This window comes from Sphaerodactylus townsendi, linkage group LG02 (genome assembly GCF_021028975.2).
Source record: "Sphaerodactylus townsendi isolate TG3544 linkage group LG02, MPM_Stown_v2.3, whole genome shotgun sequence".
Lineage (NCBI taxonomy): Eukaryota > Metazoa > Chordata > Lepidosauria > Squamata > Sphaerodactylidae > Sphaerodactylus > Sphaerodactylus townsendi.
In genome coordinates, this window is record NC_059426.1 from 1125971 (window position 1) to 1152176 (window position 26206).

General features: G+C 48.9%; 1 protein-coding gene across 2 annotated transcripts in view; it reads right to left on the minus strand.

Moving 5' to 3' along the window:
• Nucleotides 1–26206, minus strand: part of COQ10B (coenzyme Q10B) — a 44288-nt gene that overhangs the window by 4426 nt on the left and 13656 nt on the right. For both annotated transcript variants that reach the window (XM_048483520.1, XM_048483521.1), the window contains exon 4: nucleotides 22103–22204. In XM_048483520.1, coding sequence (XP_048339477.1) covers nucleotides 22103–22204 — 102 coding nt within the window. The remainder of the gene's footprint in view (nucleotides 1–22102; nucleotides 22205–26206) is intronic.

The following is a 26206-nucleotide window of genomic DNA, read 5'->3' on the forward strand; positions in this document are numbered from 1 at the left end:
TCCGTTTCAGGCAAAAACAAAGACCTCTCTTTGGATTTTACAAATTCGAAACCTGATTGATCGGCACCCCTAGATATCCTGCAGCCGCCGAAGAATGTGCCAAGATCACCATTGGGCCATTTGAACCTTTCTTTGTTATGGGACTGAGGCGCTGGAGCCTCAGGACATAACTCATGAAGTAGTTTCCATCTGATACCCTGTAGATACCTAAAAGCCTTAACAGTTCCTCACCCAGGCTTTTACTTAATGGACACTCTTTCAACCCTTCATGCCATCGAAAAATCTCGTGGGAAGACGCCTGACATCGAGATCTCATGGTTCCATTCACAAAGTTGTAATTGTACCTCTCTTTTATGTGTTGATGTTTCTTTATTGTTGTACGGTAAGGGACCTGCCCCTTTGTGTGCATAAAAGTTCTTGCGCTTGGCTATGAGAGCGCCAACCCCTGCCTGAGCTGTAGCCACCACTTCTGAATAAAATACTTTGCTTTTGAAGAACACCGGCTTCCTGCGCCTCACTACGCTGCCTGAGCTGAAATCACTTAATGTTACCCTAGAAGCAGTGGTAACAAGTTCACTGTCCCTCAGACCGTTGGGAAGGCCGGACTATAGTTTTTAAAAAAACCTATGAATAAATTCCTATGCACACTGCACATATCTTATTTTGAAGTAAAAAAACCAAAACGGGAACAAATACAATATTTAAAATAAAGAACAAGTAAAAATGTTTCTATACATGTTTCAATGCATTTTTTGCATAGGATCAGGCTGTATTCTTTTCTAAGTGATTTTCTAAGTAAGATCACATAATTTTCTAAGTAAGATCACATAATTTTCTAAGTAATTTTCTAAGTAATCTTCTAAGTAAGATCACATAATTTTTCTAAGTAAGATCACATAATAGTGGCAAGATCCCTGAGCTGCCTCAGGTAAGGGATCCCTGCCAAACAACTTTCCATCAACAAACACTACAACCTTTCCTGTGAATAAGATTATTTCTTTAAAAATGAATTTTATGAATTCTCAGTAAAAACACATATAATAGTATACAAAGACAACCCCCACCCCCCAGTCCTGCTTACTCTCTAAATACATTGGGGGGGGGGGGGAATCCCAGAAAAGGTATCATGAGTATTATGGTATCTGTGGGGACCCCCTGCCCTAGGCAAAGCCCTTCTGATTTGCAGGGTCTTACTTTGAAAGCACAAGCCATTCCAGTCCCAGAACACTGACACTAACGCCACAGTCTCTTGTTTCCCTTCGGGGGCTGGCATGGCAGACCCCCAGCAGTTGAGCTGGCTGGTCCCAGAGGCCACCATTCCACACTGGGGGCTGTCATGCCAGGCAAAAAACAGGCTTCTCCAAATTTGTTCTGCATTTTCTTTTGTGTGCTGTAATGTCTTCGATGAAGCCCATTCAAGTCTACTGGCATTCCTGGGTTCCATTGCATCCAATGGGCCTTCAGGCATCTCTCCCTTTGTTCCCAATGGGAATCTCTGTTGTTTGTTTTAACACATCTTTCCTCCTCTGCGCCAGCTCGCACTCCACCCTTTGCTGCCGCGGTGTGAGCTTTCAAGGGCTTCCTCGAAAGCAAGCGCAGGTAATGCAGGTGTGCCTTGGAGTAACCTCGGTGCATGCAAATCTTTGTGAGGGATCCTTCAACCACAAGCCCCTACCAGGAGGCGCAGGAGGTCTCTGTCCCTGGGGGGCTGCACTGCCCGGCACGCAGGCGGCAGCCGCCTGCAACCAGGTGCCTTGAAGGCATGCAGGCGGGTAGACTCTTTACCAGGGCGCATCCTTCGCCAATCAGAAGTTGCAGTCGCGGACTATTTCGACCCTGCTCACCGCTGTCGTGTGCCGCTTCCCAGCCTCCCAGTCAGCCCCATCTGGTTCCAAAGCAGTGAGGAAGGTTCTTCCTGCCACCGCCTTCTTCCCTGCCTCGCTTCGCTCGGCTTCTGGACTGCTCTCTCTGCAACCCCTTGTACGAAGCGGTCCAAGCCATAAAGCAGCAGTCCCAGCTCGAAAGTAAGCGAGTACGGGGAGAGGCCTCGGGTGGCAGGAACCTTTCCTTCCCCGCCTGGGTACTCGGGCAAGCTGCAGACAAGGAGACCGAATGACCGACGTGATGACCGAGGGCTGGGGAGGGCGCACGCATTTCCATGGTGAGCAGAGCCAGTCAGCCACGGGCTGCAGCCGTAGCTGGCGAGGGTCGCCTGGTGGGTGTACCCGCCTGCCGCCTTCAAGATGCCTGGTTGCAGGAGTTGCTGTGCCAGGGGACTGCCTCCTGCGTGCCAGGCATTGCAGCCCCCCAGGAACAGAGACCTCTCGCCTCCCGTGGGGCTTGTGGTTGAGAAGATCCTTGCAAAGATTTGCATGCACCGAGGTCTCCAAGGCTGCAAGTGCACGTGCACTTGCTCGAGAGGAAGCCCCTGAAAGGAAGGTGGATGCACGTGGCAAAAACACCAGGCGGGTCGGATAAATGTTTTCGGAGGGCTGCATTTGGCCCCTGGGCCATAGTTTGAGGACCCCTGGTTTAGGGGGTCCAAAGTTATGGATCCCCAAAGTGGGTGCTAGATGGGGCTAGCCTTTTGAGGGTCCATAACTTTGGACCCCCTGAACCAAACTTCACCAAACCTGGGTGGTATCATCAGGAGGGTCTCCTAAATATACTCTGAAATGTTGGTGTTGCTAACATAAACATTCCTCCCCTGACCAAAAATCCAGTTTTGAAGGATTTTAACTCTTGTGTCTTAGCTTGGTTGTCGATTGAGCTAAGGTTTTTGTACTTTTAAAGTTATTGTTGAGACCATATTGTTTTTGTTGACCCTCTTTTCCACTTACACAGGTAGTTTACTGTTTTTCTTTGAAATAAATATTCAAAAACATTTAACCTACTGATGCCTCAATTACTGTAATTTTATTGGTATCTATTTTTATTTTTGAAATTTACCAGTAGCTGCTGCATTTCCCACCCTCGACTTATATGTGAGTCAATAAGTTTTCCCAGTTTTTTTGTGGTAAAATTAGGTGCCTCAACTTATATGCAACTTATATGCAACCTCAACTTATACACGAGTATATACGGTAACTTTAGCTGCACTGGGGTTTTGAGCATTTAATCACCACATTGAAGCTCAAATTACAGTAATTCAATGTAATGTGCTAAAAATCTGAGGAATAGCAAGTCCAAAGCTTGAGGAAAGGAGTCCCTCATTTTTGCTCACAGCCCCCAGGGCTGGCTGAGGCGATCCATTGTCAGCTCATTGGTGTTTCACAATAGGGGTCAGAGAACAGCCCTCCAACAGGTTGGTTCCACCGCCAGAGTGCAGCTCCTAGGAGGACACCTGTAAGGGTGGCTTGATGATGTGTGGCTTCCTTGGTTCAGCCAGCCTGGCCTTGGAACATTCCACGATCTGGGCTGTATGCCCAGGATAGCTGCTGGAGTTAACCTTGCTGTCTACGCTCATCATATATGTTTGAAGTTTGCCGTTTTTCTATCGTGTAAAGGTTTCAATGGTGTTGATTCTCAGCACAGCCGCTTGGCCTTGAGTAGATTCCAGAGCTCGGGCGATGGGCCAGAATCGGCTGCGATTTCTCTGGCAGAGGCCTTATCATCTCACGGAGAGAGATGAGCATGCCAGCTCCCCATAAGAATGGGACGGGAGAAAGCGGGAGGGGAAGGGACGGAGAAAGCTATAACCCTGTGGGTCATGGCGGAAGACTTCATTCCCAAGCAATGCCGTGTAATGCGTGAGCTTTCTAAGATGTCTTGGAATAAAACGGTCTTCTTCAACCAACAAAAGCCTTCATTTCTGCTCTCATGGGAATTCCTTACATTGTGGCAGGAATCCTAATCCTCATTTACTTCTATAACCCTAGTGGACCTTCTGGGTGTTCCGCATGCAGAGGTTGGAATATTCCTGAAAATGAGGAAGGCTCGGTAGCCCCCCATACAGGGTTCCGAGCCTTCTTCCTTCCATGACTTGGAGAAACCAGTGGGGGAACGGGTCTCGCTGGTAACTCTCTCCCGCCCTCGCCTCGACACGAAGTCTTCCCTTTACTTCGCTGGGATGAGGGACGCTGGAAGCCATCATCGCGCGCGGAGTGGCATGAGACGCTTGGGGCGCTTGCTCTATGGATCGTGGGCGCTCTGTGGAGCCGGATCTCTACTCCGCTGCGGTGTGGATTACAAAAACCTCAGATGGCACCCTGTCTCGGAGGATATGGTCCTGACCACTGTTCATGCAGCAACGCAGGAATCAATAGAACGCATTCCTGGACTCAGATTTCGGCGGATGCTCCTAAGAATCCCCCCTAGTGGCATAGCACCGGAGCCCGCCCTAAAACTGCAGTTAACCACCAATTGGTCCTTTGTCGAGATCGGGTTCGATGATTGGGAAGGGGGCTCCTTGCCGACACTCCAATCTGGCCCATCTAGATCCCGGACGTAGGGGTAGCTGATGCAAGCAGAGAGGCGCTACAATAAGCTGGGCCGCCGGTGGACTGGAGGTGCTACTCCGCCAGGAGGAGAATCCGAGGAAAGTCTGCCTTCCCCATCCGGATTTGTTTCCCCTCCGGCCCAAAGAAAAATTGGGACGCAGGAAGTGGCCCGACTGGGCAGATGCCCAAGAAGCGTGGGCCCGTGGAATCGCCCAGCTATGGGAGGAGGAACGAGAACAGCTGCAAAAGGGGAGCTTGAAAACCTGCAAAAAGCATCCGGGAACAACAGCGCGAAAGACGGGCCCCAACTTGGAATTGGACCGAAGCCAAAGACGCTGGTACAACGGCAATATATGCAAGATTTATCGATCCACAATAAGGTCCTAGAGCACTCTAGGGATGGACCTGGAACACTTCAACGCTAAGGTATTAAGGCCATCCGGACGCAAGGTGAACTGGACTGCAGCTATTCAACGGGATCTAACTTCTGACAAACTGGAGCGGGAGAAGGTGAAGCTTTGCACGCTGCATCAAGATGCCTTTGGATCTCGCAAAGAGAGGGAGTTAGCTGCCTTAGAACAGGAGCTGAAGAAGCAGCGGGACAGGATGACTCGAAGTTGGAGCGCTTACACCGCTACCTCGAGCTCCCGACACCATTGCCTCATCCCTATCAGGACGAATAGCCTTAACTGGGTCCTGCTACTCAAGGGCCCTGCCAGCCTTCCAAGGTCCTGCTACTCAACGGGAACCAGCGGCACCAGGCCCCGTGCCTCCCCCGATTCCTGCTCCTCCTGCTCCACCGCCCCAACCTGTGCAACCGCAGCCCCAGCGGTGTAAGGAATTCCATAGAAGCAGAAATAAAAGGCTTTTTGGATGTAAAAGTCCGTTTATTAAGACATCTTAGAAAGCAAAGAGCTCCAACCTTTTCTTGGTTTTGCTAATTTCTATCGTGACTTTATACCCCAATTCGCTGAACTGACTCTCCCTCTCACAGACCTCTTACGCACTAAGGGTAAAGATCCACTGTCCGCCAAGCCCGGGGCCCCCCTTTCCTGGTCCGGATTTGTTTCCCCTCCCGTCCAAAGAAAATTGGGACGAGGAAGTGGCCCGACTGCGACATGCCCAAGAAGCGTGGGCCCGTGAACGCCAGCTATGGGAGGAGGAACGAGAACATCTTAGCCAGCCGAGCGGGCATCGTGGCAAGCTTCAAGAACCTGCTTGCGGAGGGGGGGAGGCACGTACCAACATTCCCCCCTCCGCCAAACTCCATTCTCCAAACGCAATTGGGAGTCACCTTCTTCCGCTGGAGGCAGGAAAGGAGAGACGAGACTGGGAATGGGGGGTGAAGGAGGAGTGGACGTTTGAGATCGGGTGACAGCCAGCCCCAACTGGGAGGGGGGGGGAGAGAATGCGTGGAATGTCTCGGCAGCTCCACCCTCCCCGGGTAGGGCGCCAGGAGCTGGGCCAGCCAGTTTATTGGTCTTTCCGGGGAAAAAATGGACTGTAAAAGAGAAACGAGAAAAGAAATCGGCCCAACGGGTTGTTTTAAGTGGACATCTTGAGGGGGGGTGGGAAAGAGCTGCCAGGTTCTTGTGGATCCCACTCAAACCTGAAAGGGGTGTTTAGCCCCCTCCAGCCAGTGGCTTCTGAAGTGGAGAGTGCTACTTTAATGGGTCGCAGTCTCTTTTGTATCCCCTACAGTCCAGTTGAGTTCAGCACCAGAGAATTTCTTAGACAAATAAGCACACCGAACAAACCTACCATCTTTTTTTTTTTGCAACAGGGCTGCGCCAAGTGCTTTGTCCGAGGCATCTACGTGAACCACAAACGGGAGATCTGGGTCAGGGTGTTTTAGGATAGGTTCGGTGGTAAACGCAGACTTTAAGAGTTGAAAGGCTGTTTGACAATTCTCAGACCAGGATGTTGGGGCCTGGCTATGGACAGTGGATCTTTACCCTTAGTGCTGGCAGAGGTCTGTGAGAGGGAGAGTCAGTTCAGCTTAATTGGGGTATAAAGTCACGAGTAGAAATTAGCAAAACCAAGAAAAGATTGGAGCTCTTTTATGTTGGTGGGGTAGGCCATTGGAGGACTGGGCGCCAATCTTTTAGCAGGATCCATTTTCAAGCCTCCTCGGGCGAGATCCGGTAACCCAAATAGTCAATGGAGGTCTGGTGAAAACAGCATTTGGAGAGTTTGGCAAAGAGAGAATTCGTCGAGCAAGCGCTTCAATACCTCTCGAACTAACAAGGTTTCATGCTCTTCTAAGGTTTGTGGAGTAAATCCAAATGTCAATCTAAGCATACCACAACTCCCTTTGTACAATAAATCATGGAGAACTTCGATAAGGGCCATAAAAGCCCCGGGGGCCCCACTTTAACCCGAATGGCATTATCAAGTATTCAAACTGTCCAAACTTTGTGTTAAACGTAGTCAAGTGTTCATAGCCTTCAGCAATTCTGACCCTGTAGTAAGCTTCTAAGTCCAATTTAGTAAAAATGCCTTTGCCGAGTGCATCTAAAAGGTCCCTTTGATCAAAGGCAAAGGATATTTATTGGACACAGAGAGACCGCGATTGAGACCTCGATAATCTGTGCAAAGCCGTGAAGACTCCATCTTTTTTTTTTTGCATAAACAAAACGGGAGCAGCGTGTGTGTGTTTGGTAGCTCGGCCAGATGGAACTCCGCTGAAATGAGGTTCTTATCCAAGAAGGCACGGAGTTCCTTCTCCTCATTGGGACTCATGCGGTAGATTCTACCTTTGGGCAGTTGCGCCCCTGGTTGTATAACGATTTTGCAGTCAGTGTCTCTGTGGGGTGGCAACTGATCGGGACATTCCTGGGTTCTGAAAAACTCTGGCTAGATCCTGATATGAAGGTGGGATGTCAATAGAATCGGGAGCAATCACTGAGGAAGCCAGAGAGGGGTGTGTGTCAGGAGACGTTGGGTTTTCTTCCCAATTCATGTGTTCACCACAGGGAGGGTCAGTGAATTCTAGGATCCTTTCTTTCCAAAATGAATTTTGGTTCATGTAGTAATAACCATGGCATGCCCAAAACTATGGAGTGCTTGGCCATTACCGGCTTCAAAATAAAACTAATTTTCCTCCCCAATGGTCGGGCACAACGGAGGAGAACCGGCTGTGTTTTGAATCCGGGCCGGTCCTTCGCTCCCGAGGGGCTGGGCCGCCCATTTGGGTGAATGGTATGGGCTTAGCCAGGGGAATTTGGTCCAGACCTAGCTCCTCTGCCACCTGGGGCCGCGATTAAACAGTGGGAGCAGCCAGAATCTACAAGGGCCCCAGGCTATAATGCGAAAGTGTGTTTAGCGGGGTTGGCCAGAAACGCTTGGACAGTAATAATAATGGGAGCTCTGCCTTCACTCACCGCTGGCCAGGAGAGTCGGGCCCATGTCCATGGGGGCTGAAGAAAGGCAAAACGCTGCTTCCCCCTCCTCTGGGTCGCCTTCGATGACCGCTCTAGACGAGCCCGCCGGAGGCCCTGATCTGCGTGGGCGGCTTGGCAGATGGAGCGCCAGAGGCTGGAGCGGTTGGTTTTTGCTTCTTAGGACAGTTGGCGGTTAGATGACCTGGCCTCCCGCGAGTAAAGACACAAATCCCAGTCGGCGCACGGGCGCTCAGAGGTGGTTTCGGGTAGGGGCGTCTGGGCTTGACTTGGTGGGCGCAGTGGTGGGTTTTAAGCGTGGGCTGGCCCCTCCGGCACGTTTATCTCCAAACGAGACGCCTCTACCTGGGGACCCCAACTGGATCCAATCCGCAATAGTACGAGGAACTCCGGATTAAAAACACCGCTTCACGCAGCTTCGTCATCTACAGCATCCGATAGGTATTCGCATTTCATCCGCTCAGGCCACTCAGGAGGAAGCCCATAGCCAGCCGCATCTAAATTCACGTGGCAAATTCTGCAAACGGGCGGTTGCCTTGCTGGATAGTTTTGATGGTGCGGATAGCTTCATTCGCTCCTGGATCTTTAAAGCGCGCTAAGGCTTGGAGGAATGCGGGCACTGCAGGCGCAGAGTCTTCATCTTGCAAATCCAAAAGAGTCACGAACTAATCGGGTTGCTGCTCCATCCAGGACTGAGCCGAAGTCCCAGATTTTTTTCGCTCAGAGCTGTATAAATCATCATAGTCTTCCAAGTGGGCATCGAGTTGCAAAATGAAGTAGGGAAGCTTGGAAGCCGGTCCCATCGAAACGTGGCTGGCATCGGGGGCCGAGAAGTAGCCCCGCTCCATTTGCTCTTGGCGCCTGCTGGGGCAGTGGCTGCGCGGGTTGAGCAGGCTGGGCAGGCAGCTGTTGCACGGGGGGTGCCGGAATCGGGGGCCATGTACGCTTCGGCTGGCTTTGGGGTGGCAGGACTCCAGGCACGCGGCCCCTCCTGGCGCCAGCGCGATCAGCAACAGCATAGACTCCAACTTGGGGCTTCCTGGTCTGCTGTCCCCTTAGCTCCCCTCTCCAACGCAGCCAGCTCCCTCTCCTTGGCGTGGTCAATGCATCCTGGCGCGCATGCAGAGCAGCTTTTTTCTCGCTCCAATTTAGCCAGTTCGGGTCTCCGCTTAAGAGCTTCAGTGAGCTTTGCGCAAGCAGGGCCTGAACGCCGCTGCTGCCGCTGTAAATCCAGTCTGGAGTGTTCCAGGACTTTACCAAGGACTGACAGGATTTTGAGCATATTGTCGCTGGAGTGCATCTTTGGCACGGTCCAACTCGAAGCTGGACTTTGCGTTGCCGCTCCCGGTCCCTCTGCAGGTTTCGCTCTTGCTGCAACTGTGCCCGCTCCTCCTCCCATATAGCTGACGCTCCCGGGTCCATGCTTCTTGGGCATCTCGCAGTCGCCTAATTTCCTCATCCTAGGTCTCCTTCGATGGGAGAGGGAAATGTGATCCGGGAGTGCAGGCTTTCTTCGGACTCTGGAAGCGAGACATCGGAGACACCGTGAGCCACCGGTGGCTCCCCGGGGCACCTCCTGGTAGGTGCGGTCGCTGTCTGGATCAGGGGGGTCCGATTGGAAGATAGCACGGATACCCCTCCCAATCCCAGGTTTAGTCCCAGTATCCTTCGGACGGGCCCCAGTGCTGTGCCACGGTGGTTCTTTGGGAGCATCATTAAAATACGAAGTCCAGGAATCGTTCAATGGATTCCTGGGTTGCCGCATGAAAGGTGGTCAGGCCCGTCTCCTCCATGACAGGTTGCATCTGAGGTTTGTAATCCACACGGAAACGGGCAGAGATCCGATCCACAGGCGCTCGATCCATAGACAGCCTAAACGCCTTCCGCGGAAGTCCCCTATGGTCAGCCGCCACGCCCCTCGCTCCAACGGAGATGCAAAGGAAGACTCGCGGTTGATACGAGGATCGGGAAAGAGCCACCAGCGGTGGGCCCGCTTCTCCTGCCGGGTTCCTCCAGATCCAGAAGGGAAAGGTCGGAGCCCTCTTTGGGGGCTACCGCATCTTCCAGAGTAACATTCAACCTCCAAGCGTCAAGACACTCAGGAGGTCCTAATTGTACTAGGAATATATTGAATTGGCTCTCTGCTACAATGTAAGGAATTCCATAGAAGAAATAAAAGGCTTTTTTGATGTAAAAGTCCGCTTTTATTAAGACATCTTAGAAAGCTCCACGTACACGTAGTGGCAGGAATGACACTTCCCTACCAGAAGCTATTGGTACGGGTTATAACACCATTCAATTTGCATCCCTCCTGCTTCCCATGGGAACGGAGTCTTCATCTCCCCAAGAAGATAGAAGTCTCCTCACATGAAGCTGGCCCATCGCTCGGGCTGTGGAATGCACTCAAGGTTACTTCACCATCAACCATCTTGAATCCTCAAGCCGGTTCCAAGGGCCGTGGAGAGGTGATACTTACCAGGCCCCCCATCCCTGCCCGCTTCGATGGGACCGCCTTTAAACTGCCCCTTTACTTCATATCTTGCAACTCTCGATGCACATATGGGAGGGGAATATGATGACTTATATTTCGATCTGAACGCGGAAAAAAAATACGGGACATCGGGTCTGTCCTTGGACGGGCATGGCGGCTGGACTGGGTTTTGTGACCCTTTTTGAGCTTGCAGGCGGTGGATGATACTCGCGACAGTGGCTGCATTTCTTCAAGCTCCTAAGAGCTCCGCTTCCAAGATCCAGATCGCTTCGGAAAATGAAGCCATCCGTATCTATATAAAAATTCGGATTCAACAGGGCAACCGTTCTTTTGCTGAATTCTTGCTCGTCGCGGAGTTCCGTAAGCAGCTGGGCTGCCTCGACTGGATCCTCCGGAGTGCAATTGAACGCATGAAATGTGAATACTTCTCTGATGCCATCGACGTAAAACTTCGAGAGATGGTGTTTCTGATCCTCAGATCCCGCTGCACTATCGCTGAGTGGATCGGGACTTGGATCGCAAGTGAAGCTGCCTCTCGCTTGACTACGCCATTGGGGGGGCGACCGCTACCGAAACCCGCTTTACTCACGCACTCACCACTCCTTTACAACTCGCAAGCCAAGCCCAGCCGCCTTCTAACCGAAACCAATTCTCTGAACGCCACCGCACGCCTAAGCAGGGATTGTGCCTTTATTATGGGGGACTAGGCCATCTGGTTGCCAACTGCCCGAAAAAACAGAAGCTCCACCGCGACCTAATCTCTTGTATCAGCCTACCTCTGCTGCCACTCACGGAGATCCGCCCTCCTCCAACGGGTTCCCGCTCTTAAAGCGTTACAATGAGGGTGACACCGAGCAGAGGGGAGGTGGCAGTTCTGCCTCTCATCGGCGCTTCTATGGATGTGGATCCTACTCCCAGATGCGCGGGTGAGTGAAGGCAGCCCCATTACTATTCAAGCGACTTGGCTGGCCAACCCTGCTGGCATATACACGTATTTTAGCCTCGGCCCTCAGAGATTCTTGGTTGCTCCCATTGCTTAATGCTAATTCCCTAAGTGGCTGAAGAGCTCTCGGTTTAGGATCGAAGTTCCTCCTAGGCAAAGCCTATACCGCTCACACAAATGGACGCAGTAGCCCACTCAGAGCCGAGGGGCCCGCTCGATCCTGTCAAAACTCAACCTGTCCTCCTTCGCTGTTTCGGACCATTGGGAGAAGATTAGTCTATTCATACTTGCTCCGTGGCCAAACATTCCATTGTCCTGGGCAATGCCATGGTTATTAAGTTACATGAACCAAATATTATTTGGAAGGAACGGATTCTAGAATTCACTGATCCCCCCTGTGGAGAGCATATGAATTGGAGGGAGAACCCCCCATCCAATGAGATAAATCTCATTGTAAGGAATTCCATAGACGCAGAAATAAAAGGCTTTGGGAGTAAAAGTCCATTTATTAAGACATCTTAGAAAGCTCAAGTACACGCAGTGGCAGGAATTACTATACCTTCCCGCCTTGTAGCTACTGGTGGTTATATTACCAGTCACCCCATCCTCCCTTCCTGCTTCCTATGGGAACAGAGGCCCATATCTCCCGCTGCGAAAGATAAAGTGCCCCCCCAAATATGCATCTGGCCCATCGCCCGGGCTGTGGAATGCACTCAAGGTTACTTCACCATCAACACCATTGAATCCTTTACACTTGGTTTCTTCAGCGGTGCACACCCCAAGCGCTCTCAATTCCACAGACATTCCTCCAGCTTACCAGGACTTTTCAGAGTAAGCCCAAGCAACAGGGAATGTGGACTAATTACCCCCCCATAGAGGCCTTGACTGCAAAATCATACTACAGCCCGGGGCTCAGCTACCAAAGGGTAGTGTTCCAATCGCATGAGCCCTAACGAGGGAGGAAAGAACTCCGTGCCTTCTTAGATAAAAACCTCGCTCGCTGATTCATAATGACGGGCTACCAAACAGCTACGCACTTTCGGCTTCCCGTCCTGTTTGTGCTAGCGAAGGACGGGTCTCTTAAGACTTTGTACCGATTACCGCAGGGATTAAAATGTTGCTCCATGTCCATCAAATAATTCTCGCCCTTAATCAAGGACCTTTTAGATGAATACTAAGGGTAATGAATTTTACCGCCGGATCTGAGAGAAGCATACTACAGAGTCAGAATTGCATGGCTACGAGCATTTGACAGCATTTCAACACCAAATTTGGACAATATGATGAGGTTTTGTCTTGCGCCATTACAACGCTTTGCTCGATACAACTCCCTCTTCGCGAAAGTCCGTCTAAGTGCTGCTTTCTACTCAACCCTCCATAGACTATTTGGGGCTATGCATCCTCTCATCCTGGTTTAAAAATGGATCCTGTAAAGGTTGAAGTAGTCCAGCAATGGCTAGTTCTACCCAACCGGAAAGAGCTACGCAATCTTTCCTAGGGTTTGCTAATTTTTATCGTAACTTTATACCCTGGGTTTCAGTTGAATTCAACCTTCCACTCACAGACCTATTACGCATCAAAGGTAAAGACTCACAAGCTGCCAAGCTCAGGGCTCCCCTCCCTTTGGTCTCAAGAATGTCAAACAGCCTTCCAGCTTTTGAAATCGGGTTTTCACCACCGAGTCGGTCTTAAAGCACCCCGGACCTAGACCTTCCCTTCGTGGTTCACGTGGATGCTTCGGATATGGCGCATGGCGCAGTCCCATTGCAGAGAAATAAAAATGCGGTAGGCTTGTTCCGTGTGCTTATTTATCCAAAAAATTCTCCGGCGCAGAGCTCAACATCGACCGTAGAGGGATAAAGAGACTGCTGCCATCAAGGCAGCGCTTTCCACTCATGGCGTCACTGTTTGAGGGGGCTAAACACCCCTTCCAGGTTTGGTCGGATCACAAGAACTTAGCTTGCTCTCTCTACCCCCCTCAAAATGTGTTCGTAAAATAACCACGCTAGTCCGATTTCTTTTCCCTGCTGCTTTTCCTTCACATCACCCATTTTTTCTCCTGAAAAACTAACAAACTATTGATGCGCTGTCGCTACTTCCTAGGGGGGGGGGGGTGGAGTTGCCTTATTTAGACATCCCACAAGCACTAACCTCTCCCCCTCCCAACTGGGGTTGGCCGTCACTCGATCCCAGACATCCGCCTCTCCTCCAACGCCGCTTCCTAGTCTTGTCTCCCCCCCTTTCCAAGTGGGAGTCCCCCGAGGGAGGCGGGTCTTCATGAGCTGCTGGCGGAGGAAGGTGGACTCCTAACCATGCTTTAGTGTGAATGGTGTTTGGAAGCTGGGAAATTGTTGGTACGTGCTCCCCCCCTTCGCAAGCAGGTTCTCGAAGCCTGCCATGATGCCCGCTCAGCTGGACATTTTGGTTTTCTCAAGACGCTGCACTTAGCTCCGCTGGCCAATTCTGGTGGCTTTACATGCGCAGTTACATTACTGAGGCTTATATCAAGGGGTGCTCTGTTTGGAAAGCGGAGGCCAAATCCATCCCGGGAAAGTTTCTCCTGTATGGACTGTTAAAACCTCTCCCTGTCAGCCTCCCGCCCCTGGGAAGTCATCTCAATGGATTCTACCACGGATTCACCAAATGGAGAGCTAGGGAAACATAGTCTCCAGGGTGGTGGTGGACCCACTTTTCCAAATGCTCCATTTCATCCTCTGCACCTCCATTCCTCAAGCTCCCAACTACATGGTTGTTCATTCAATATATATAAATTGCCTACACTCCTCCCCCCTCAAGGCAGGTGTCCTCACCAAGGGCTCCCACCATTTCAAAATTTTGGAAGGTTTTCCTGGGTCTGTTAGGGGCTACCTTCAAGCGGTTGTCAGCCCCCTACCACGTTCAAAGCGACGGTGAGTCAGAAAGGTGAACTCTTGAATAGGCATTTACGCGAGCGTTACTCCAACTATCAGCCAAGACAACTGGTGCGATTTAATTCCGGCTTATGGAATATGCCTATAACAATGCCGCTCATAGTAGTACGCAAAAACCCCCTTTGAGATTGTAGGGTCTATCAGCCTCCTTCTGAATTGCTGGGTTCTAACTACTCAAGCGGAGGCGCTGTATCCCTCCAGGGAATTCCAGCAGTGGGATTCTCATCTCTGGCTGAGGGGTGGAAAACGGTTCTGGGACTGCTTTGCATATAAGCTAAAGATTCCCAAAAAGTTCCAGTATGGATAAACATCGGACTGACTTCCCCTTTTATGCAGGTTGGGGCTTGGGTTTACTTGTTCACTAAAAATCTCAGAGACGCAGTATAAATTTCTTCGTCCCTGGGCAAAAAATTCGTGGGACCTTTAGGAATTACAAAAGCGATTAATGATGTTACTCGCCCGGTTAGGATCTGCCTAATTCCTTAAGTAATATACATCCTGTCTCTTTCATTCCAGTTTACTCTAAGGAGGCTCCCGCCTCCTGGCTGCTCTTTGGTAATGCACTCCGGAGATAATTCCCTCCGACTATAATTGATGGCTACAAGCATTATGAAATTGACGCTTATCCTGGACTCTCGCTTTAACCAAGAACGCTTGGTACATTTGGCTTCCTGGGTGGGGTATTCCATTGGTTATAACTCAATGGGTGTATCTTGAGAAAATATTAACGCTCTCTCCCTTATTTCTGCTTTCCATCGTACCTTCCCACACAAACCAGGGGAGGAGAAGCGTTCTCTTTAGGGGAAGTAGGAGTGTAAAGGTTTCAATGGTGTTGATTCTCGGCACAGCTGGCTGCAGCCTGGCAGTGGATTCCTAGAGCTCGGGCGATGGGGCTAGAATCGGCTTACATTTCTCTGGTAGAGGCCTTATCTCACTTGAGAGATGAGGCATTGCCGTTCCCATGAGGAATGGGACGGGAGAAATGGAGGGGGCGACGGAGAAAGTGCTGTCTTGTGGGTCTATGGAAGATTCCCATCTTGCCACGCCATGTACGTGAGCTTTCTAAGATGTCTGAATAAACGGTCTTTCAACCAACAAAGCCTTTTATTTCTGCTCTATGGAATTCCTTACAGTTTTGGGAGGAGCCGTTTTGCCCGTAAAAGAGGCACCCTGATTCGGGGAAAGTCAGAATCTGCATTCCGTGTATTGCGACTCCTGAAGTTTATGAAATAACGAACTGTTCTAAGTTGCTTAATTTCGGGTCCTTCGAGGTTCTTTACAACACCTCTCTGTGTCCACATCACACTAAACATTACCAGTCCCTGTGGTTGTGCCAAACATCTGAATTTTGGCCAGAGAACAACAGGGGAACCCAAATCTGACTGGCTTTTGCAGTCTACCACCTACAGATCCCTACGCAACAAGGGAAAAGCACACGAAGCGAAATGATTTTGGAAATGTTTCCCTGTTGTTTTAACAGGCTGCTTCTTTCTTTTTCCAGCTTTGCTGCCAGGACATCAGGTCCAGCCGTGGAGACTTTTATGCACTGCAGGGTCACGGGTAATGCCTTTTGCAGAGTTGCATGAACTGTTTCTTCTGCACTGCTGAATTCATGCATTGTGCAGCAGACATGGGGGCGGGGAGGTGCATGAACATACAGCATAGTGCAGGTGTGTGGTGCAGGAACAAGGCGCACTAGGACACACCCACAGTGGTCCCTCACCTTGACCAGCACAGTGTGTGGTTTGCAGATCTCGTTACCCCAACAGCCGTGCCTCACCAGCCCCATGAACAGCTTCGCTGTGGTGATGGCCCTGTGAGTTGCAGCCTCAGTAACCTTTATGATTAACTGGTACTTAAATGGAGAAGGGCCTGTTAGCTGTATGCTGCAAAAGGAATTACGTCTGTTTCCTTACTAATGCGGCTCCCAGTTTTTAAGACGGACCTGGCAGGTTCAGAAACCCCACCAGGGACACGCAAGCAGGCCCACAGCCACACCCATTTCCACACTGCCGGTTGCAGGGCACACCTGCACAGGTGGCCGGAAAGCAGAAATGGCAGCTGTCATGTCTCAAGAAACAGGAGTCGGAGGAACAAAACATAGTACTTTATTCCATAGCTGCTACTCACACATAGCTTAAAATCACTCTAGCCAGCTGTGCCCACAGGTAACACACTTACCACTTACTAAATTACAGTGCCACAGTTGCAGACTCTTAAAAACATATAACACATTACACCCCTTCCTCCTAACTCCCAGTGGCTAATCTGGTGGGATTCTCGGCTAAGTGATCATCTCTAGCTCCCCAAATTTGGCTCCTGAGTCTGTGTGCCATCCTGGTCTCTGGGTAAAACAATTGGACCCTTTGCTGTTTCCTTATCCTGCATCTCCGTCTGCGCCCTTAACGCCCCAGGTTCCTCGGGGACAATTGGACTATTTACTGCTTCCTCATCCTGCAGCTCCATCTGCCCCCCCTTGAATTTAGATTCCTCAAGGACCTGGGGTTCTTGATCTACCGTTGGCCCTGCCACTCTCTCCCTTACTTGGTCAACATGTTCAAGTGGATCACCTGCCCCTTCTGAGGTTTCCACCCTATATGGCAAGGGCCCTGTTGGCTGCCTCACAACTGCTGTGGGACCCAACACGGACTCGTTCTTATAATTCCTTTCGGACATACACCGTGTCATCCCTATCAAATGTCCTAAAAGTGCTTCTAACACTTGGTCATCTTTTCGCGGACTATCAATAACTGAATCGGGATGTACCTGCCCAGCGTAACGTCAAAAGCTTCCGATCTATTAGCAACTCCGCAGGATTCCTCCCGGTGCATGTGCACGGTGTTATGTGTTGTGTTAATAAAAAATTACCAACTGGACGTAAAAAAAAAAAAAGTGCCAATCCTCCTCTACTATTCACAGCAATGCATCCTTTTGTTGTACGTATCTATCCTTTCTTCTGCCTGCCCATTCAGAGTTTAGCTTGACAAGGGGCCTATGCCCTGGCTTAATAAATAATTCATTAGCCAGGAATAATTTAAACTCCTCATGCATAAACGCTGTCCCATTATCCCATACTCACCGTATCCGGGAGGCTATGGGTTGCAAATAATCCTAATGCAGAGTGCCCTAATTACTGTTTCAGTGATGTCATTGACATTACTGGTACTACTACTAGCCATTCACAATATGAAACTGCTCATAATGAGAAACACCTGGTTCCTGGAAAGGCCCTGCAAAATCAATAAAATTCTAATCTTGACCACCCTTGGTGGACTCCTATCATTGATAGGTAGGTTTGATAGGTGGGGCAGGTCGCTGCTATCTGACACTCCCTGCACCTGGCTGCCCATTCTTCACTCTCATATCCATCTTTGGCCTACCACACATAACTACGTGGCCAATGCCTTCATTCTCACCAACCTGTGGGTGCCCTACATGCAAGGCCTCTAGCAACCTAATCCCAGTTATTGGGATCACTCACTCTATTTCCCTACAGTAAGTAACCCCCTCTTGTGGGACAGATATCTCATGCTGCCTCATTCCAAAATGTATTATTCAATTTTTCCTCTAACTTAACACTCTAATGGCTAACCCTTTCCATGCCCAATTCAAGACTCCGGGTAAGCACTCTTGGTCCCGGCTGACTTTCTCTGCTATTTCTGTTATTGCACTGGAGGCCCTGATAATGATTCCAACATCAAAACCTGTCCCAAAAGTGTAGTGCACCTTCCTCCTCCCTTTGTAATTGGTAAGTAAGCGACTCAACGCATCTACATGCCCACTTTTCTTTCCGGGACTGGTGCTGTAAGACATAATCATATGCCATTCAGGAACATTGCCCACCGCAGAAAGTATCTCCAGGGGACACATCTGTGGTGTGTCTGTTTTGAGGGAAAATAATCCCAAATAGAAGGTTTATGGTCTGTAACAATCACAAAATGGTCGCCCATTAATGTAATCATGAAACTTCTTAACCCCAGCCACTATTGTTAATGTCCTCCTTATCTATTTTATGATAATTACGCTTCCGCTGCAGACAACGCCCTAGAATAATACGCAATTGGAGCTTCCCGTGATATCCCTCCAATTGATGGCTCAACATCACTCCAACTCCACAATGGTACCATCGCACGTCAAAATCAATGGCTTCCTCTCATCAAAATGAACTAATACACCTTCTGATGACAATAATCTTTTGACATCTCGGAATGCCTTCTCTCATGCTGACTTGTCCACTGCCACACTGCCCATTTTATCTATTAAACGGTGCAGTGGCTCCTACACTGTGGCCTTAAGGCTTTGGCAGAATGAATGGTAAAAATTTAGCAAACCTAAAAATACCGGTAGCTCTTGTTTTGACTGTGGTGCTGGGGCATCCTGGATGGCTCCTCACCTTTGCTGATGTCATGGATTCCCCTTGCATCTACCATAAAATTTAAAAACTTGTACTTGCGCTTAATACTCCAAACACACATTTTTCACGCTTTGACATCAGTAACCCTACATCAGTGTTTTAGCATTGCAGTAATTTCTTCACTCCGCCATCAGTTCTCCCTCAGTTGCACCTACTATGAATACATGTCAAAACACTGTATGACTCCCTGCAAGTTTCTTAATATTTCTTCCATCAAATTCTGGAATATCCTAGGAGCTTACACTCACTTACCTAAATTGCAGCTGCTTTTACTCTTGAATGCCTTGTGGAGTCACTATAGCCTGGGCTTCTGCAATGTCATCGTCCACTTCCAGCTGTTGGTATGCCAGTGCTAGATCCACTTTTGCAAAGTCCTTTCCCCATGCCAATGCTATAACAACTGACTGGATAACTGGCACTTTGGTACGGATGTTTCTGTAATGCCTTTGTTGAATGTGCACTTAAATTCTGTACAACTGCAGCACATCCCCAAATGTTTCAAATGCCAAACTTGGAGTTTCCTAATTTTGTATTTACCACTTGCAGGTACTTAATTGGTTCCACATTCCCAATGTCCGACCTAGCCCCTGCATCCACTTTAGAGTAGGAAGCAAATGGAATAATGTATGCGATTTTAGGATTTATTGGGGTGACTGAAGGATCAAGATACAATGGCATGGCACCCTTACAATGCCCTTCTAGTCCCTCAGCAAACATTACACTCTTTAAATTCTTCCACTAGCACCTCCTGTATGTTAACTTGCTAACCTCCTATGAATTTGTGTAATTGGTAATTCTAACTCCTCCCAAACTAGTCTAACTCCCAAGAGGCTCAGTCCTCCTCCGTTCCACTATTAATAATTTCCTAAAACATCCATCAAACATATGATATCTTTTACATGAAGACATTACATTATGCCAACCACAGGTACCTAAGGTCCCTGATGTCCCAAAGTGCAGTCACACTGTCTGTCCACCACCCTCTGCCTAAATGCAAGTGTCCCATGAAACGATGGAGAATGTTGACCCAGAATCCCACCTCCTACACATAAGGGCCATCCCTGACCCTGCAATGCCTACAACTTACGCTTGAATCTCGGGTTGCATCGTGGTTAATTGGCATCAGCTGCGTAGTCACTCCATCAAGCACTGCTCATGTGGGGGCTGGCCAATGGCTAGCCACATGGGGACAGGCAAGGTGCATCCACAGAGTGTGTAGTAGATGAGTCAAACATGTCTTCTTGGTCCCTGATGCCTTTTTTCTCTGTGCACACTCTCCCACATGCCCCCAACGCTTACAACAGGTTACATTGCAGCCTCTTTAAATTTACACCTTTCTCTCTCATGGGGCCCACCACAACTCATACATTTCCTCTCTGTTAACATCCCTCCCCTCTTGCTGTGGGTGGTCTCTCCCATCTTCATTGCACCATGCTGTGTCCCCGGTCTCACCATTACCTGGGTCTATAGTCCCACTGCAAGCACAAGGTTTGTAATCCTTGTGGGCTCCTGGTTTGTCGCACCTCCCTTTGTGCAGAGGCTGCAGCAAGTTCAAAAATTCAAGGCTTCTTGGTATGCTGCTTGAAAAGTCAAGTCCTGTCTTTGCCAGCAGCAACTTTTGCAATGGTGCCCCTCTCAGGCCACAGACCAGACGATCCCCACACATTTCTTCCAAATTGGAGAAAATTACATTGTTGTGCTAAACGCCGTAAGACTGCAACATAATCTGTAATGCTTTCTAGTCCCCTCCTGATCATGTTTATAAAAAAAAAAAAACACTACGTCTAGCTTTTTTTTACTTCTGACGGTTGGGGGGCACGAAATGGTTCCTTAATGCAGTCAGTATTTCTACAAGCTGCAGGTTATTGATAAGTCTCTCAGCGCTACCAATGCTGAGAGGCTAGGTCAAACACCCCTTCACCACAGAGGGTCAAAAACACGGCTCTTTTCCTCTCATCTGTTATACCATTTGCTGAAGATAAAATTCCAATCGGGCCTCATAACTCTGCCACTCCAAAGGAAACTCCAAATTAAACTGTTCCAGCTGCCCTTGAAAGGCCATAATTTACTCACAGTCCTTGCTTCACAAAACTTGCTAGACTCGTCATAAGTTTATCCTCGTCGCCAATTGTCATGTCTCAAGAAACAGGAGTCGGAGGAACAAAACATAGTACTTTATTCCATAGCTGCTACTCACACATAGCTTAAAATCACTCTGCAGCTGTGCTCAATATAACACACTTACTAATTACCAATTACAGTGCAACAGCTGCAGACTCTTAAAACCATACAATACATTACAGCAGCTGCAGCTGCTGAGGAGCTGTCCTCTGCTGCCCGCCCTTCTGCTGATAGTCATTCTAGTACAAATTTTGTCCTTCACCATATTCAATGCTCACTCGACGTCTTCTGATCAGAGAAACAAATGATACACTGGAATGCATAATCTTTATTGACAAATGATGATTCTCTCTTCTTTTCCCCCAGAAGAAACAGCAATATGGTCCAAACCCCCGGGGGCAGCTGAGTCCCCCACTCCACATCTTTCAAAGAGCTGCCCACACCCTTATCTCCACAATGTATGGAAGCCACTCCTGACAGCTAAGGGATTTCCAAAAAGCAGACTGTGTTATGGTGCAGGGGGGATTGCCTAGTCAGAGGAAACCAATAAAAATAAACCCTGTGGGACGTGCCTAACTCTTCATGGCAAAGACTGAAGGTCTTTGGACCAAATTTTTCTGGAAAAGATGTAAAGCTTTTAATGATGAGTTAAAAAATAACCCCCACTGGGCTTGCTCGGCATAAAGTTTTTTTCCTGTCTTCACAATTTGTAGACCAGAAATCTTTACCAGCTTAAAGAGAAATAGATTTATTTATTTATTTATTTCGATTTGTGTGACACCTCACAAGGGCTCAGAGTGGCTTACATTAGTAATAATATTAAATTTGGTTAAATAAACAATTAAACAGTTATAAAAGTTAAAATCCAATCTAAAATAATTAAAATACATTTAATTAAAATCAACTAAAAGCTTAACATGAAACCGACAACAGATGCCATTTAAAGCAAATAGGGATTATAGATCTGGGCCAGCAACAAGTGCAATTAAGAGTGAAATAATTACAATTTCTATTTCAGTTTTCAATTTTTGGGCCTCAACCAAAAGCCTGGCAGAACAACTCTGCTTTTTAGGCGCTGTGGAATTGCATCAAACCCCGCAGGGCCCTGATGTCAGGCGGCAGAGCACTCCGCCAGGCAGGAGCCAGGGCCAAAAACCCCAATTCCACAATGGCAGGACCACCAGGAGGTTCACCGTGGCTGACCTCAAGATAGCTGGGGGAACTGAAACTCCTGGCTGCTCCCACTAACTGAGACAGACATGATGAGCTTCCACAGCAGGACTAAAGCAGTTTGTATCCCATGATGATGTCCACTGAAATGTCTGTGTCAATCTCCAACCCTGAGCATGGTTCTCGTACTCACTGAAAAATCCAGGGTGCACGTCCTCGGGTAGCCAGGGATCCCTGGACTGAAGCGCCACACAGTTTCCAGGTGATTAAACAGCTTCCCATCTGTACAGGATGCCTGGGAGAAAGTTAAATGGTTTGAACATTTCCATATTTGAGTCAAAAACCCTCTGGCTTAAGAAAGAAGTTTTGCGTCCAAACCAAGACAACCAAGTTGTATTCTGGGTACAAATCTTTGTGTGCGTGCACACTTCTTTTACTGCTTCAGACTGACCCAGTGACCTACTCGAATCCACCTCCAGCTTCAGACCCGGATCTTTATCTCCTCTTCCATTTATGCTGTGAACACAAATGCCAGCTTGTTCTGCCCTGCCTGGGACAGAGCCTCCCTGTTGGTTTGCCTGCCTGCCTGCCTGCCTGCCTGCCTGCCTGCCTGCCTGCCTGCCTGCCAGCCAGCCAGCCAGCCAGCCAAGCAGAAGTAGACCTGGTGAGCTGCCACCTGCTGCCCATGGAAAGGAGTGAGAGTCCTTCCCCACGCACCCCACTGAAAACAGCTGCCAATGGGGGTGGGGTCTGGCAGCTGCAACAGGAGTTCTCCCAGTCACCCAAGGCAGTGGCTGAAGGGCGGCGGCACAGGGGGACTGCTTGGGGACTGTGGAGCAGACTCTAGGTCAGTGTATTGTATTTTAGACTTTGTAATTGTAGAATCTGCAAAAGACCAAGACAGCTAAGAAAGGCAGTTTCCCTTCTTTTTCAGCTTCTGGTAAATTGGATGTTTGGGTGGATGCTGTGAAAGTGGTCCAGAACCCAACCATCAACTGGGCCACACAGTATACAGAAAACCAACTCACACAGACCGGTATCTACATAAAAACTCCAACAGACATCCACAATAGAAAAGGGGTATAATCAAAACTCTGACAGATCGTGCAAAACGAACTTGTGAACCTCACCTCCTCCCTGATGAAATCAATCATCTAGACTGGGCTCTGCAGGCTAATGGCTACTCCACAACAGAAATCAGAAGAGCTTTAAGACCAAGAGAAACCCAGAGGACTGAGGAGAAACAGCCCATCACAGGAAAAATATTTCTACCATACATCAAGGGAATCACTGATCAAATAGGGAAACTGATGAAGAAACATAACCTACAAACCATCTTCAAGCCTACCAGGAAAATACAGCAGATGCTACGCTCAGCAAAGGACGAGAGAGACCCCCTCACTTCTGCAGGAGTCTATCGCATACCCTGCAGCTGTGGAAAGGTCTACATAGAAACCACAAAACGCAGCATTCACTCGTATTAAGGAGCACGAAAGACATTGCCAGCTTAACCATCCTGAAAAATCTGCAGTTGCAGAACATGTCTTATATAAAACTGGACATAACATTTTATTTGAAAACACTGAAATTCTGGATAATTCAGAAGGTTACTATGTCAGACTGCACAGGGAGGCCATTGAAATTCACAAACACCAAGACAACTTCAACAGGAAAGAAGAGACTCTGAGAATTAACAAAGCTTGGCTACCAGTACTTAAAAACACCAAAAGCAAACCCCAAGGGCATGCTAAATTCATGAACAATGGACTCCACCCAAACACAGGATTTGCATTCACCAATACTGGTGCTGCTGCAGGGCATGAAAATGTGAATCACTCCCTGGGCTGATAAACCCCACCCATAATACAACACTATCAACCACATCTTTGCATAACAAGTTCCAACCAAACACTTACTGATTGGTTCCCCACCCTGGGACATGGACAATATATAACCTACTAAACATTTCCTTCTCTCTGGACACAGTGTGTAACAGACTTCCCTCTGTGATACACCTCTGAAGATGCCAGCCACAGATGCAGGCGAAACGTTAGGCACAAGATCCACCAGACCACGGCCACACAGCCCGGAAAACCCACCACAACCAGTGAAGGTTGACTTTGTGGGCCAGGAACTCTCAGATGCCAAACATAAACCTGTCTTTACATGTAGGCCAAGGGTTCCAAAACATGTTTTTTCTCTCCTAGCTTCTCCCGACAGGATGGTAATTCATATGTTGACAAAGCAAGCCAGAAAGACAACAGAGCTGTTCTTGGGTTTGGAAACAGTGGGACGCAAATGCCTTCTAAATAACGACCCTTGAGGTAGGGCTGGGAAAGGGACTTGAGGCCAGAGATGGGGAGCTTTGTAAGACCAGAGTGCTTAGGGAGGTCAGAAAGAATACTCATACGTTTTTAGGAAGGGAGAAGCATGAGAGATCTTAAGGGGAAAAGTCCTCATGCTGACAGAGAGAAGACCAACAGAGCCCAAACAAAAAGCACGGGAAGCGTGAAGAGCATCCTGCCTCCTGCCCGGTCCATTTCAGGCCTGGGAAACTGGATGCCTTGACTGCCGATTTTATTTTCCTTTGCTCAGATGTTGTCACTCAATTATCGCTTAACTTTATGAGTTTTCAGCGAAATATTTTTTATTTCTGAAATTGGTGTTATGCAGATGGCCTCTTCATCTGCCTTTGAAGCAGAAAACACTCCCCCACACCCTGAAGAATGTACTTTCAATCCACCTTGTAACTAGACTTTACTGTGTGAAATAGCAAAATCCACTTGCAAGGGATTGCTAAAGTGCATGAAGAGTGCATCAACCAATGTGTAAGAAAGCCCAAAACATAGGAAAAGGCACACCCAGGTTTCAGCAACAAGTGAGATTTTCAAGGTTTTCCCCTACACTGGGGTATCCAACATGTGGCCCATGAGGGAGCTTATCGGCCTCACAACTCAGGTGACCTCCTGATCTGGCCAGGCCAGGCCAGGTTGAAATCACAGGTGGGGGGAGGGGAGCCTCAACTGCTCATGGGCCTCATAAGCCATCCCACAGCAGCCACTTTACCCCCACTGTGGCCTTGCCAGTTTAGGCACCCCCCCCCCGCCCCTTTCTGGGGCCAGCCAAGGCAGCTCCAAAGAAACAAAGGAAACAGCACAGGCAGAAGGCAGGAAACATCTGACAAGAAAGACCTGAGAGGGCTGCCAACCTCCAAGTGTGGCCTGAAGACCTGGAATTCTAGCTGATCACCAGGCTTTTCTGCACAAATATTTTAAAACATTTTGAGGCAGGAAATAAAACGTTTCCTCCATGGAGTTCCGCATGGTTTTTATCCCCCTTTGCTTGCCAAAATGTTCCCAGCCTCAAAACATTTTAAATGAATCCCCTCTAAACGATTCTCTGGTTGAAATGTTTGGAAAATGTCTTCAGTTGCTGTGTGATCTATTGACTACATTTCCCACTCTCCTCCCGGGCTCCACCTCCTGAGCTCACTCCGTCCCCCTCGCCTGTATCTGCAGCATTACTGTTTGTTCTTTTATGGGGGGGGGGGGGCAATCTTTGAGGCATCAAGTATACGAGGAGTATAGCATGCAGAATGAGGCATGGAAGCATTCATTCAACACAGAACCCAAAAAGAAAAACCATGGGAAAAACATGTAATAGTGGCCAGGAATCATTTCGCGGGGCTGCGGGTGGACATGCACCGGTTGCAAACTGAAGATTTGTGCAGAAAGGGCCTGCAAACTAAAAATCAGCCTCCTTGGAGGAAATGGCTGCTTTGGAGGGCCGACCTCCATGGCAACATACTCCACTGAAGTCCCGCCCCACTCTGGCTCCACCCCCAAATCCCCCAGGGATTGCCCAGCCCAGACTAGACAGTTACAAAAGAGTGAAGTACTGTGATCAGAAGCAAAAAAATTTGGAGGGGGGGGGGGTGATAGTGGGATGTCAGAGGTCACTTCCTAGAACAGCAGCTTCTAGGAGACCCAGGGCAACTAAATGATTGCATCTCTGTTCACAAGGCCCTCCCTTAACCTACAGATTGATGAATCGAGATTGCAATTGGAAGGACAGAGCCAGAATCCATCAGCAGCACGCTGTTCAGCCCAGTGGGGCAACCCAAACCTTCCCAACTAAATGCAGCCCGGCCTCTTACATTTCATGCCACCATTCCTCCTAGAAATCCTCTCCCCAGTGAAAGGAAACAGGCAAGGAAAACCAAGGGCCACATTTGGGATGTGGCCTGAATCTGAGAGGGAGATGCTCCAGTCACTGCACATTCTTGGGCATTGTTCCA